Source organism: Chlamydotis macqueenii, chromosome 9 (genome assembly GCF_036417535.1).
Source record: "Chlamydotis macqueenii isolate bChlMac1 chromosome 9, bChlMac1.mat, whole genome shotgun sequence".
NCBI lineage: Eukaryota > Metazoa > Chordata > Aves > Otidiformes > Otididae > Chlamydotis > Chlamydotis macqueenii.
Genome location: NC_141564.1, coordinates 411558 through 426696, shown reverse-complemented (window position 1 = coordinate 426696; position 15139 = coordinate 411558). Strand labels below are relative to the sequence as shown.

Sequence of the window (15139 nt, the reverse complement as noted above, 5' to 3'; positions counted from 1 at the left end):
CATTATGAAGTTCATATTAACCAGGGTGCTTTATCCAGGCCTTTTAATATATGCTTTGCCAGGCAAAAATGCTTGTTCTGATATGGAAAGGCAGGGGAGGTCCTGTTCTGAAAAGCCTGCATTTTCAGAGGACGGTAAGCTCTCATCCTCTTTACTTAAGGAAAGAGCCTTGGTTCTGATTAAAGGTCTAACATAATTCAGGAGCACAATACACTTACTCATGGAAGTCTGACTGACATAGATTTAGTGAGGGGCTGAAGAGGTCCAGTCATTTAAGACAAGTTGCCTCTTAAATCATTGTGGGATAGCATATGTAACAGATGACAATGCACCAAAAAACCAGATGAATAACTTTCTTATAAGAAATAGTGCTACTCCTAAAATGCTTCAATTTGTTTAACTCACTGTAGAGATTCTCCCTGGCATTCTGCTATAAAATCTGACTAAACAGTAGATATCTGAAGAAAAATACCTCACCCCATGCCCAAATAACTTGCCTTTAGTTCTTTATTCTAAGGAGAGGATTATTCACCCCAGGTCAAGTTCACTGTAAAAGGAAAGAATGGGTAGGGTAATATTTAACTTAAACACCCATTCAGATGCAGAGATAACACAGAATACAATGAATGGTTCACCATGCCTCAGTTAAAGGAGGAGTATAGTCCAAAACCAATTCTAGATTGCAAAATAATCAGCTACATAAGGCAGCAACTTCCATCTCCTTATGCTACAGAAGCCCAGGACAGAAGCTGTAGTGTCTGTTTATCATCTGCTTTTCCATTTGTACAGTAGAGACTAGTTTAGAAAAAGTGAAGTTGCATTTTGCAGATTGAATTACTCCCCCCTTAGAACAGCTACCCTCCTTTGTTCATTCTCAGTTAGACTTTGTACTGGTAACAAATACACCTCATCTTCACTCCACATTATAGCCCGATTCCTCATGGTAAAAAAAAACTTATTCTGTGCCACTGACCTGAAATACTTTAATACTCTTATACCAAAAAAACCCAGCCCAAAACAGACACATTCAAACAACTGCACCAGTAACACCTCTGAGGAAGCAGAATACAGACGGATGCTGCCTACCATGATACCATAAACTTTCTTCATTAGACTAACATTTTAACAAAATTAAAGGAAGACTTATACATACAGGCTTCACTTACTCAAATGAAGACTCTTAATTTCTTAAAGGACATGGCAATAATTATACAGTCAGCATCTACAGAAAAGTTTCAGGAATCTTTGTCCTGCATTGTACAAGCAGCCACTTACAGAATAAATACAACTTGGTCCACTCGCTCACTAGTACAGGTATATTAAAGGATGGTAAACTTGTTCTTCAATTATTCAAAAGCTGCACTGGATTAGCACGCAGTGCAAGGGAACAGGGAGGTGCCAGTTATTCAGTCTTCTCTTACAGGGACACAGAATTTCAGATTTCACACACCAGGGTCTCTCTGTCCCCTCCCTATATATTTTTGTTATAAGGGAAGGGAGACAGGGAAAGAACGTTACTACCTGTGATTTGTGGGATATAGGTCAGTTACACTTTTTTTCCTCATAGATCTACTACTGCTATTCTAGCTGAACAGGCATGATAGTGAGTTATCTGTGTTTTCATCCCATGCAATAACAGCACAAATAGCATTTCAGGGGTAAAAAGATTTCACGCAAGTTTCAGTGCAGGGTGGAAGACCTTATTCTCTAATTAAATCACTTTTTACTTTTATATATTAAAAGACACTCACAAATAACAGTCATACCTTCCTCCTACTGCGTCGTCTTGTGGCTGGGCCCCAGCAGTGTTCCTCTGTGAACGTCGCAGTGACCCCCCTGGATTGTTATTAGGCTGGTTGGACATTGGCACCTCTCTCCTGAAGGGACATACCCTTTCTAGACACTATCATTCACTGAAAGACATGAGAGATACAGTCATAAGACATGTGGCATGAAAACTCAAAGCCATGCCTCAAGAGGCAAATGTAAAATGCTCTTGTTTAAGCAAAAACTTTGTCTGAAGGCACACAGATCAGGATTCTTCTCAAGAGCATTTAAATCCTTAATACAGAACAACCAGTTCCCAGTATATACAGATGACCTTTAAAAGGTCCCTTCCAACCCAAACTATTCTATGATGACATGCTTCTTTTCCAGCAGGCTTCTATAATTATTTTAAGGAAAAAAAGATGAGTGAGGAGAACCTGTATTTCTCAACATTAAGGAAAAACACACTAACTAGTACAATTCAATGCTTGATAGAGAGCAATAGTATTTAACTCTCATTGTGGGAGATGACAATGCCAGTTTCAGGAACAAGCAGCGGTATCCACAAGATTACAGAAGTAACTTAACTACTGTGCTTTTAAAACAGTTTCTTTCTCTAGTCAGATTTATGCAATTTCCATTCGCGAAAAGTAAGATACATAGTAATTCAGGAAAAGAGATCAAGCTATATAAGCAAGACATTCTTGCTCCGAAGAGCTTAATTAGTGGGAAAAGATATTTGAGACAGAAGAATTAATGAGTGTACATAATAATTTGAAAAAAATAAATCAATACAATGGCTTTGTATTACTACTTTTGGAATCGCTTTGTGACTGCTAGAGGTCTACTGACATTATTTTGGTAGTTATTTGTGGAACACTACCATAACAACCAGGTGCAGTCCTCAGAAACAGACGTATTTCAAGATCAAGTCTCACTTATCTCCTTAGAGAAGAGAGGTAACTTTTGTATCCTGTGCTAAGTTGGTATTTCTATACAGAGCACAGCAGCAGGACTACAACCAGCAAATCCAGTTTTACTGTTTCTAATTGTGTGGAATCTAGTAGAAGAGGTACTTGCAGGTGAAAAAAGCTACAAGAAGGAAAATAAGCCAAGTTTAAGAACACAATAGTCTATATGCTGATTCAGTATCTATTATATCTATAGCACAAGAAGCAAGAAGTTTGCCAGGAAAAAAGTTTAAAACATTTCAGCTGCAGGTAAGTAAGGCTCAGTGCAAATTCAAATGGCTCCAATAGAATAACTCTCAAGATCTGATAGTTGTTGTTAGTAAAGCCAGACAATACTTGATTATAGTTCTATAGCCTCTTTCAGAGGAATAGACAAGTGGAAAAAAAAAATAAGGGCAGGTGGAGAGGGGAAGGGGGAAGGAATTCTAAATTATTCCATTTTACTGTAGGCTATAAAAAAGCAGGCACAGAAATTGGTATTATGAAAACCACTACCTCACATACCTAGTGCAATGTCAAAAGGAACACATATACAATCAAAGACATCTGCACAGCATCAGAAACCAGTGATCAGATTCAGGTAGCTCAAATTCAGTCTTATTACACTGTAATGATACAACCTAGTGCTAAGAGCACTCAGTTAGCATGCCAGAAATATTTTAAATAAGCTCCAGGAATCAAATAAGAACACAAGTTAGGCAGAAGAATTGCTCCCCATCCTAAATACCCACATCACAGGAGTCAAAGGCATCTTTTGAAAGTTCTTTGTGTTCTTTCCACTAAGAGGTCGAACACAGCAGCAGACAGTAGAAGAAGAAAGTAGGATTAATTAGCAAATCATTTACTTTACCCTGGTTTTTAACCTTATGCTTAGGAACTTGAAGCAGAGCACAAAACACAATCCCACAAAATACAGTTGTTCAGTGAACCTCATAGCTAGAAGTCTCGATGACTGGAAAGCTGAGAAAGCTGTAAATCCTGCTCCTCAGAAGCTAAGCTTTCCCTCTTCATGATTATTTCTCTTATCCTGACTCTGACTCCTTAACCACAACAAATATTCCCATTATCAAAAAGGTTAATGTAAAGTAATACATGACACCTTCAGTCTACAACTTCTTATACTTTAGAGCAGAAAAAAAATTTACAATGGAACAGAAAAAGCCTGCTACAGCTAGAAGTTATGCCAGCTTGCTGGTGCAGCCAGAGCGGTCAGGTTGAGGAGAGCAGAAGCGGCAGCACTCTCTGCAGAGCACGCTGCAGACACAAGACAATGAGCCCAGCATGAACCAGGCTGAAGGTTCAGCTAGATCTCACAGGTAGTGCTGCAAGTCCCACCACAGGTACTGTCAAATGCTTTGTGAATTCTCTTTTTATTTCTTTGCAGTCAAACACCAGATTAAAAAAAAAAAAAAATCAATAAATAAAAAAAAAAAAACCAACACAAAACACCACACCACGAACAAACACCTCATGTCAGCACAGAGGCACATTTTGTGCCTTTTCTGAAAGGAAGGAGTAGTGTCCCCTCCTGTATAAAGGTCAACTGAGGTTGAAATTGGGTACTGATGTCAGACTATCGGGCATACTACGAAATGCTTGCCATAGATGTACTGCATCACCTCATACTAACTCCGAGAAGGCACACTCCAGCAGCTTAAATTCTACTAGGGGTAGCGCTCACTCTAGAGCTCTGCTAGGTCAGCCACGTTTCCCCACTTAGGGCCAGTACACGGGCTCCTCCACAAGACACCGGAAGAGTCAGCTGAAGGAAACAACACATGGGCGATCCTGATGCTGTCTAGGGAAACTTTAGTTTAACATTGATCTGCCTGGTTCAGCCAGCCACTTTAAGCAGGCTGCGCCTAGAAGTTACACAGCACAGCGTGTTGACATACACACGATATTTCCAGCTGTGTAGAAGAACAACGAAATGGCAGCTGTTTTCTCCTGTAAAGCATCTGTCAAGTCAACATAATACCCAGAGTTACCTTCTGTATTAAAACATCTCAACCTACCTGCATTTCTTGGTTGTGTAGTGTGTTACCATACGACTCCAAGTTTGCCTTTAAATATAATGCTGCTTCATGATTTGGCTATGACCTTAAACACCAAAAACATCAACTTAAGTCTCACTGCAAGTATCTGAAGCTACACAATACCACATGCCCAGTTAGTCCAGCAGGGAACAGACCTTTTTAGCTGTCTTCCACACACTAGAACGACAAGGAAAGAACCCCTAAACCTGAACTGTTCTCATTCAGACCTGTCCCTCCATCCCTAGGCCTCACTCCCAGCACTTGGCTTATTCTTCCCCGTCTTTAGATAAACAAATTCAAAGGAGACGCACAACCCAGTAGATCAGCTAAATGCACCAGTACAGTCCTGTCACATTTTAAGACTAATTCCCCAACTACATTGAGCATTCTCCCACACCCACACTAAGAAAAGGCTACAACTGCACAGACCTCCTTCAGTTGAAAGGCTTGGCGATTTCAGAATTTTAAGTTCAGGTTCTCTTTTAGCATAAAGTTTTCTGTAAACATGCCATTTTAGTTAATGTTTCACAGCTCCGTATTGCCAGCTGTAATGATGTCAAAGCACTGGCCCACAGATGCTCTCAGAAGTAGACTCTTTAGATTGAGGATGATTACTAAAAAACAGTATTTCAAATAAGCCCACAACACATCTTCTTAAGACATCAAATAGCACTGGCATCTAATTGGTATTATCTTGCATAGCATTCTGAAGTTTTAGCAAACACTGTTTGATTACCATTAGCAGTTGTCTTTGTTACCGTATAAGAAAATAACTAGAATTAACTTCTGCAGACCTAACATACCTATTACAAACATTATAGCTAACGTACAGCCAATACATTACTTGGAGAGGTTCCACAGGAACATAAGATACAAAAACCACTGTCAGCTTGCAGCAAAGCCTTTACCTTTCTTCTCATGGAAAAGGTGACAGGGAGTGACTGACAACTTTCCATACCTTTGAAGCAAACAGAGGAAACTGCCAGCTATTGAAGCTGCCTATATCTGCTTCTACATCACACCCAAAAGCACTCCCAGAAAGATAACGTGAACTGTGGTGTAGACTACACACAGGAAAAGAGCACGAGTAAACTGAAGCACTCCAACAGGCTTAGGGCCACTAATAGCCTAACAAGGTAAACCGGTAACAATCCCTATAAAAATGGAATCGAACACTTTCACAAGAAAAGGGCTTCCTTAATCTAAACAGGATGAGCTCTAGAACTCGTTTGTTTGGGTTTATTTTGCTGGTTTGCTTTGGGAGGTTTTTAAGTTATTTGCAAGAGTCTTGGTAGTACAAGAATTTTTCAGACTCCTGCACTCCAATTTCCTGAATATTTAAGGGTATGCCTAGCACCTCTGCCTATAATACTCCATTAGAATGCCTGTTATCTGCTTAGAGTTAAGTACACTGGTCAGCACACTTCCTCTTTTGCACCTTGTTCCAAAAACCAGTGCCTTACTTAATGCTGCTGCAGCAAGCCAGCTTCGCAAAATTGCAAAGACTTACTGCCCTGAAGTCAGTATTAGGCAAAAGGGGGCGGAAGAAGGAGAAGACAGAAGGATGTTTATATGTCTTGTAAGTAGGGCCTGTTGCAATAGGACAAGGAGTAATGGTTTTTAAATAGTGGGGAGTAGATTTAGATTGGAAATTAGGAAAAAATTTTTCACAATGCGAGTTACAGAACACTGTCCCAGGTTGCCCAGAGAGGTGGTGGAGGCCCCATCCCTGGAAACGTTCAAGGCCAGGCTGAATGAGGCTCTGAGCAACCTGATCTGGTTGGAGATGGCCCTGGCCCTGGCAGGGGGGTTGGACTGGATGGGCTTTGAAGGTCCCTTCCAACCCTAACCATTCTATGATTCAGAACAGTTTATTCCAGTAAGTTGCATATCAGGCCAGCCAGAACCCAGAGTTCAGCTTACTTATCAAAAAATGTTAAGTCTAAGACTTCAGATTTTTATTCCTTCACTTCAATGTGGATGACACTAATTTACTTGATCAGTTGTATCTGTGACAAATCTAGTCAGTTAAGATAAAAGCAACACTCTAAATATATGAGCATACAACACATTTAAGAGTTGAGACTTTAATCGCACCTGAACTGAAGAACTTGCTGCATACGGTTCAGTAACTGCTGAATTGTTTTGGACCTACAGTACTTCATTTTAAACTGATTTCATAGCTGCACCTCATTTTTGCTCACTGCTCAGAAGGTTCTCCTCATTCACCTGCAAACATACATACACACCTATTTTCTTGCCTTGCAAGCAAGCACTTGCAACCACTCATTCAATTACTTCTACTTCACCAGCTGACTCAGAAACTCATTACTAGAAGAATTTTTAGTCCAGTTATTTGCTTCAAACCGAGTCTTGTGCAGCTGATTTTGACACAATACTCTTCATTACCATACTCCCTAAATTCAATAGTTATCCACTCTGCCTAGTTCTTTTTCCATTGCAGTCTTCCCTCCCAAACATAAATTTCATATCAAAGCTCCACACATGCAGAAGCTCATCTTTTCAGCTCAGTAGCATCTTGACCCTTCTGCTTGTAGAAATAGTTCATGGAATAATTCAGGGAGTGGGTAAAACAACATCCTGAGGATTTCCTAGAAAAATTTTCTGTTGACATCTCCCAAATTCTCATCAGCCCTCCCTTCTTCCTGACAGTAAGTTTCTACAACAAACAAGGGAAAAATATATTGAGCCGCAAGATGCTGAAAGGGTCATGGTAAGGTGGATGGATTTTGGCTGCGTTCATGCAAATCCTCAATTATTCAGCTGCATGAAAGCATTGAGCCTTAAGGAATGACAAGCTTTTCTTCTTCCAACATAGTAAGAGCAAGCTACCACTTATTTTCTAATCTGCTTCCACTTCAACCTTCTCCATATTCATAGCCACAAGCTGTCTATATGATTTAAAGACACTGGAGTACTCTAAGACTAGATGCAGTACAGCAGGTAAATGATGTAAAATTCACATGATCACTTTTATCAGGTTAACTTCTTTTGATACAGAAACCACACTAAATTCCACTGAATCATACATTAAGCTGGACTGTATTATTTTTGCATTCTCCCCCACCAAAGCTAAAGCAAAAAAAAAAAAAAAACCACACCAAAAAAACCCACACCCAACAAATCACAACACAGAAATACAGACAGACACACTAACCAGAGCAAATTCAGTACATACAGGAACATCTTCAGGACAAACAAGATTCTACAGCCTCCTAGGACCGTAACATTACCTCACTGCTGGGAAGACAGACAAGCAGGTATCCTGGAAGTTTCTTCTTAAAATGAGCATGTTAGGTGGTAAAGGAACAGATTTCTACACCTCTTCCAGCACAGAATTTCTACAAACTGAAATAGTTGAATCACTTTTGTCAGTTCTCTTGGAAGACATTAGTAAGATACTGATGGAAAGACAAGTAGATTTTAACAGCATATGGAGGCAAACTCCTCTTCAGACCTGACGCCTTTTGATGCATGGTTCAACTGGAGTACAAGAGTTAAGTTAGCACCATTTTTAAAAGACTGGCTGGCAAGGACCTCTCAAAATCGTCTGGGTCCAACCTCCTGTTGGAGGTAAGACCTTCAATTATGTGAAAGGTCTCTCATTCTGCTGAGAAGTGACAATTTCCAACCATGCTGACAAAACATAGTCCGAGTCCTTAGCAAGAGCAGAAAGGCAAAAGGGGAATCATTAGAGATACCCTGAATAAAGAGGAAAGAAAAAAAAAATCCCAAATTAAATAAGATGCCAAAACATCATGCCAGATATAAAGGCATGCAGAGAAGATACTAACAGACTATCAGAAAACAGTATTTTCAGCAGAGGCATTTGACAAGAAAAGTCATGCACAATACACATCAGTTCAAGCAACCAGAGATTTAGGATCTGTAGGGACATACAGGTGTGCAAGGACACACTGCCCATCCCTCCCAAGGACAAACTCTCTGAGAAGAAAAGAAACAACTCTGGCCTTGTTCCCCACGACAAGCATGTCTAGCTCAGAAAGTATTCCCTTCCCTTCAGTTCCTCAAAAACACAATCCAATAACCCTGAGTAAGATGAGGAAATAAGCAAAATGGGCACGTAAAATACAAATATCAAAGGAGTCCAGTCACTGAACACATTATAGACTTGGAACTAGCTCACATGTCCATTTTTACACTGGGTAGCTTTAGACAACACATAAGCTGTTAGCCCGAGACAGATTTTTCCAAATTGCCGACAAAGAAAGAAGTTTCAGCACAATATTCTTCTTTGATTCATTTACAATGGAAGAGTTTTTTAATTCAGCTATTCTGTAACCATTGGAGTGGAAGCATTTCTTAACCATTTCAAAAATACCTCAAACACTGGAAGAGGTATGGATGCTGCAGAAAGCTTCTCAAACACCAGTAGGCCATAAATACACTCAAGCTACAGACTCCACAGGAAAGAAAAAATAATAAAAAACCCATATATCAGTAAAGGACCAGGAATTACCCTCTGTTCCACTGCTTTTACAACAGCCAGCCATCAAGATTACAGCAGTATTTGGGCCTTGCTACATTAGGAAGAAGTCAGCTTTCCCTTACATAGTCTTTCAAGAGCTTAGACCTTGCCTAGTCTGCTAGCTAAGACAGTGGCAATACAGAAGGCTACCTTCACAGAATCAGCAAAATGAGTGGCTAGAAACTTGAAAAAATGTAACCTCCAAGTTAAGATTCTCTAGACTGCATCTATGCATAGATGTTTATCATTACCTTAAGACAAAGACTGGGCAGAAAAAAGTCTTGGCATGGAAGAGGAAAGGAGAATATCTCAATTTCTTCATTTGTGATCTCATGGATCAGAATTAGGGGGAACTATACTGCTAACTGGCAGTTAGAATACTCATTGCTTCAAACTGAAGATTTACAAGTTCTCACAGGAGATAAGAACACTGGGAATGCCTCTGAAAAGATGCACAAGACCGCTCACTAGAGGAATGACCATGTTGTTAAAACTGTGTGATCCAACAAGTTACACATGCCATGACCCTAAGCCAGCAGATCAGCACCCTTACCTACTGACTTTTGTTTGGTGAAAGGACTGGAAGATATTTGTGCAAAAGATACCATGGCTTGAGAACACATAGCCTGCGGAAGTCAGAGCTCAAGTATTGTTTAAGGCAAAAATCAAAATACACACTATCACCTGCTCCAGTGTTGACAAGAACAGTTTTGTGACAGTGGGAAGACCTTCTGCATTGCAGAAGCTGAACAGCTTCCCCTGCTTCAAGCAGGTTAGTTGAATTTTAAGTCTGAGACTGCAGAGACCTTTTGCTGGGACTGGTACAGAAAAGCAAACTGAAGATGCCTTCAGTGACCTGAAAGAAATTTAAAACCTTGTTCCATAAAGATCACCGAGACATGGCACTCATCATTGGTTTAGAAAGGAAACAGTCTGAAATAGCAAAGGGGGCACTACTCAAGAGTATAGAGAAGCACTAGCAGATGGCTTTACAACCAGCCAACAGTACAACTGACTGCTCAAGAACCAAGAGAAACCTATGGATAGAGGGGAAAGACAAAGATTATCTTAAACAAAAAACAAAACAAAACAAAAAAGTACCTGCAGAAGTTAACACCTTAAAAGGAACCAAAAAACTGCTGCTCGTGTTCTACTTTGTATATGGTTGTACAGGATACAAAGGTGAGGTCAGGTGTCTCAGGTCTGTTTGTACAACTACTGTCCCCAGCTCATGGTACACAGGAATCCATAGCTTCATTTCATTACTGAATAAAGAATTACCATTCTAGTGCACTGAGAAATTAAATCAGGACTAGAACTTTACTAAATTATTGCAAGCTGGTTAAGGGGGCTAGCTAAGTTAAGACTGTAAAAGGCTTTGTCTCCTATACTCCTTTCCTCTGGAAGACCAGAAGCTGTAGTCTGAAGAGAAAAACCAAAGAAGTCGCACAGAACAATTATAATGCTGATTTGAAGGCATGCCTCTTCAGTTCTGCCACCTCATTGCTTTGTTTCTCTTACAATATTATGGATCCTTGATGAATGTAAGTTCACAACTTAATTCAAAGAAACTGCCTTTGAAAAAAAAATTCAAAGAAATAAGTAGTTGTTCTCCAAATAAACCAAGTTTGTTACCTTTCCATGTCACCATTTGTAACACGTCCAAACTAGTTCAACACAAGTTTTCCATCAGTGTACAGTTTGATTTGAATTCATTAACAAATGAAGTAAATGCTCTCTTGATGGTAGAACGCCAGGACTCAAGACTTCAAGAAAATATTTTCATGTTTACAACACCTTTAGTTTCTAGGTCTGCGGTGGTCTGTTGTGTTTTGGCTTTTTTAACCAACTAAACATTAAATTCTGTTGCATCATTCAGTCAGTTCTGCAGCAGTTAACTTTCTTCTGCTCACAAATATAAATAATATCAAAAGCATAAGAACCCAGAAACTTCTGAATCAATCAATATTCATTAAAGAATAGTCAGATCCGGATAGATGCAAATCAGTTGGCAACAGTTCAGCTTCAGAAGGAGCCCAAGATATTTAAGCCATCTCAGTAACATGAAAGGTTTTTAATACCATATGGAGAACAGGCACACATAAACACACCAAACATTAGCTGCACAATACTGACCCCAGTTTTGCCTCTGTTGACAAGTCTTTTTCCCTTTCAGCACAGCAATGGGAAAGAAAAGGGAAAACTGAGGAACGGGTGTATTCAAAGCTTATTCCTCTGTACACTTCTGTCACAGAGGAAAATTTCAGTCAAATCACTTCCTATAGCAAGAACTTAACTTCACATCTACAGGATCCTTAAACTTACTGTTACTGACAAGTGCTAGACAGAGAAGTTTACACTAGGAGAGTATCAGCATGCAATGCTGCTATCTGTTGCTAATACAAGTGCGGTTCCAATTTGTTAGCAACAATGAAAATAATACTTTTTTTTTCCTTCTTTAAATTAAATAAAAGCAACTGGTATCTCCAAGGGAAAAGAAAATATTTTCCAGCAGCCAAATTCTGAACAAAACTCTGCTATTAGTACCCAGAGTGAATTGATGTGAACTCTTCTTCATTTCTAGCACACTCCCAACAAAAACCACCACAAGCAACAGAAGCAAAATTTCATCTGTCCTTCACTTTCAGCTTCTCTAGAAACTCTTGTTTAGTAGGAACCAAAATCCACTATCTGTGTAGTGGCTTAAGCTTTCACTAACTTTATAAAAAAACGTGTTGCCTGGCAAGCTTGAGGGAGAACATTCTCTTAGAAGAGGGGAATGAATTTGAATGAGGAGCTTTTACCTTCAGTGAGACAACATGAAGGAAAGCACAGAATCCCTCATGAAGTACAGATCGGTGACACTGCAAGAAACAAAGACAAGCTAGCAGGTAGGTGGTCAAGTTATGGCCAAGCAAACAGGTGTGGTGAAGTTAGAGCAGGGAGCATTTATTACCAGTGAAGAAAAAAAAGAAAAAAAAAAGTCAGTTGAGCGATCAGTGCAAATTTCTATTTAAAAGCTTGATTTCAGTATTGTCATGCAAGTGAACCAAGAAGTACTCAAGTACTCATTTACTTCAAATTGCCCTGCCCAACGCTTAATGCCCAGCTGCCTTTGAGCCGCATAGCTCTATTTACTTCAGCATTCTGAGACTGAATGCAGAACCCTAGTGCTACAATGCCAAGCGTCTTCACTATTCTAACCCCATAGACCAGGTGGTGCTTTATTTGCAGTTTGCCGTTCACCTGCATCCAGCACACGCAGTCCTTCAGTAAAATCAAGTGCAATAGCACTACAAGACAAATACTGATACGGTACAGACCCACGTCCTACCTGTAGAGCCTGTTAGACAGTATATGCCCCGAGTTGCAGCACAGCAGGTTGCCCGAGCTCTGCCAAGTTCCTAATCAACTTTTGCCAAGCTGTCTTAAATTAGAGAGACCTAGTGCTCTCAGTGGCTAGTAAAACATGGTTTGGCCACCCAAAGTCTAAATTAACATAAGACCTCTGCAATCTTCTAGACAACTTGGTGGGAGGTGTAAACAAAAAAGAAATTTACTTTAGCCACTACAATGAAGAAATTTCAGAGACTAGAACTTACAGCAGTCACTGCTGGAAGAAGAAACACAAAAAAAACCACCCCCAGTTGACAAGCAGATTAGACAAGTGCCACAGATAAACCAAAGATTACAGGTCTAAAAGAGTATTAGGTAGATCTACCTTGAAAACACGGTAAAGTGGGAGGAGACTGCGTCTTCATTTTGATAACATTCAGCTTCAGCTTGAAATAAGTTTACATACAGAAATGGCAAAAGCTGAGAAGCCTGTTCTCTCATACTAGCAAATCTTAAAGGAAAATGCTTTAAAGCTTAATAAATAAATAAATAAAATCTATGTTTCCAATGGAAGTTGGAAAGGGGAGTACTCACCTGTTATGTACTTAACTAGAATGGGTCTCAAGTCTTTGCATCATCAAAAATACCATTTAGAAAAGTATTGGACAAATCAGAAGGATCTCCATTTTCATTTTCTTTTTCTAGTCACTGATATTTAGCACTGACTCAAGCTGATGTCTGCTGAGGCTTCCTTTCCTAGACTGTGTCAAGTATGTTATGCTGTCCTCCAGAACAAAGACTTCTATCCAAATGCTATACAAAAAAGGTCATAGGCCTAATGCATAGCAAGATTCCTACGCCACATGATACGATCTGGGAAATGGTTTAATTGTAGTTGTTGAGGAGGAAATCCAATTAAAAGAGGTTAAGTTTCCAGTTTCCTCAGCACTGGATCTGCATATGGTTCTTTAGTTATCGCAAGACACTGCAACAACAAACACAGAGAATAAAACACATTTAAGGTTTCTAAATCAAGTAATGCTCAAACCAATGGCATGTTGGAATTATGCGCAACAGACACATCGTCTTGACCAAAGAAATAATGTTTATACGTTGATATTATACCTCGCAGTGATGTGATTAAGAACAAGCTCCAATGTACAGAACAAATTACTGACATCAGCACAGTTCAAGACATTTACCTTATATGAAATCATGAGCCAAACCACCTACCAAACAGAAATAGAAGTTCTGTGTAAAGCTGAACAAAAGGAAGTCACATCCAAAGAAACACCTGTTAAACACTAAGGATTAAGCCATCTTTAAACTGATCCTGTCATGGACAGGATCAGGACTTCACAGTGCTCAGAGCTATTCTTTCATTGTAACTACACAGAACATACAATATTAGCTTCCACAAATGCATTATAGGAAAGTTTCAGTCTTTATAGCCATGGAAAAAGTTGTCAAAAGCCAGAGTACCAAGATTTATGAAAGAATTAAACAACTTCACCGCACACTTCATTAATGAGACTGTCTGCTCCACTCCATACATACATACATACCCTTTCAGTACGCGACCAATAATACCAGTTTGTGGGAATGAGGCATTGTACATGGGGATCAGAGTATGGGAACAGCAAACCAGTGTCCCAAGAACCTGAATAGAGTGAGTTAAAATGCTGAACTTGAGAAAATTTAAATATCAGAACTCTTTCAATTTTTTTTTTTTTTTAGCAAGATGCCAGACTTAGTCTTATTTTTAAGCTAGACAAGAAATCATCACAAACTTCAATACAGGAAGAAAAAAAAAAAAGGCTACCACAAATTCCTCTCCTCCTTCCCACATGTGCAAGCACCACCAGCCCTTTTTTTCTGCTTTACCTCACCAATGACTCTTACCTCTTCTCTCTCAGGCTCCCCACACACTTTCCTTGCACATGCAACAACTGTAACTATGCCCATATTTTATAGTTCAGTAGATTAAAAAGTTGACATTAATAAGGTATTTTTCTTCAGGGTCACAGCACAGCCCAAATTCCTTGCAATTGGTCAGTCACTTCAGAGCTGGAAGAAAAGCTACTCACTTCCCAGCAAGACATTCCAATAGACACTGCTTAAATCTCTTCAATGCTTTTGGTTACCTCCCAGCTAAACTACCACTCCCTGATGCACTGAAAGGATTCACACCCGCAATACAGAACATCTATCAGAATAACAAAGTTTCTCCACAGCTCCAAGATACTTATAACGAATAAGCAAAGCTGCAGGCAGTCTAACTTGATCTCAGAACCAAAATTATTAAAGAACTAGATATTACAATAGTTGATTTGAGAAGGCTTTGCTTTTGCAATTCACTTTGTGAGCCAATCTGAATACTCCGGAGTTTCCTCCTATACGGGTGACCTCTTATCCTACACTAACGCTTAACCATGCCTTACGAGCAAACCTACAACCTACCAACTCCAAACAACACATACTCATTCTAGTCCTGTCTAGGATTGGAAGAGAGTGCAGTG

The 15139-nt window shown here is 39.5% G+C and overlaps 1 protein-coding gene across 10 annotated transcripts in view; it reads right to left on the bottom strand.

The window, feature by feature from the left end:
• TRIP12 (thyroid hormone receptor interactor 12) overlaps positions 1 to 15139 on the bottom strand; it is an 81431-nt gene that overhangs the window by 51802 nt on the left and 14490 nt on the right. For all 10 annotated transcript variants that reach the window (XM_086754208.1, XM_086754203.1, XM_086754209.1 and 7 more), the window contains exon 2: positions 1767 to 1913. In XM_086754208.1, coding sequence (XP_086610334.1) covers positions 1767 to 1864 — 98 coding nt within the window. In that variant the 5' untranslated portion in view covers positions 1865 to 1913. The remainder of the gene's footprint in view (positions 1 to 1766; positions 1914 to 15139) is intronic.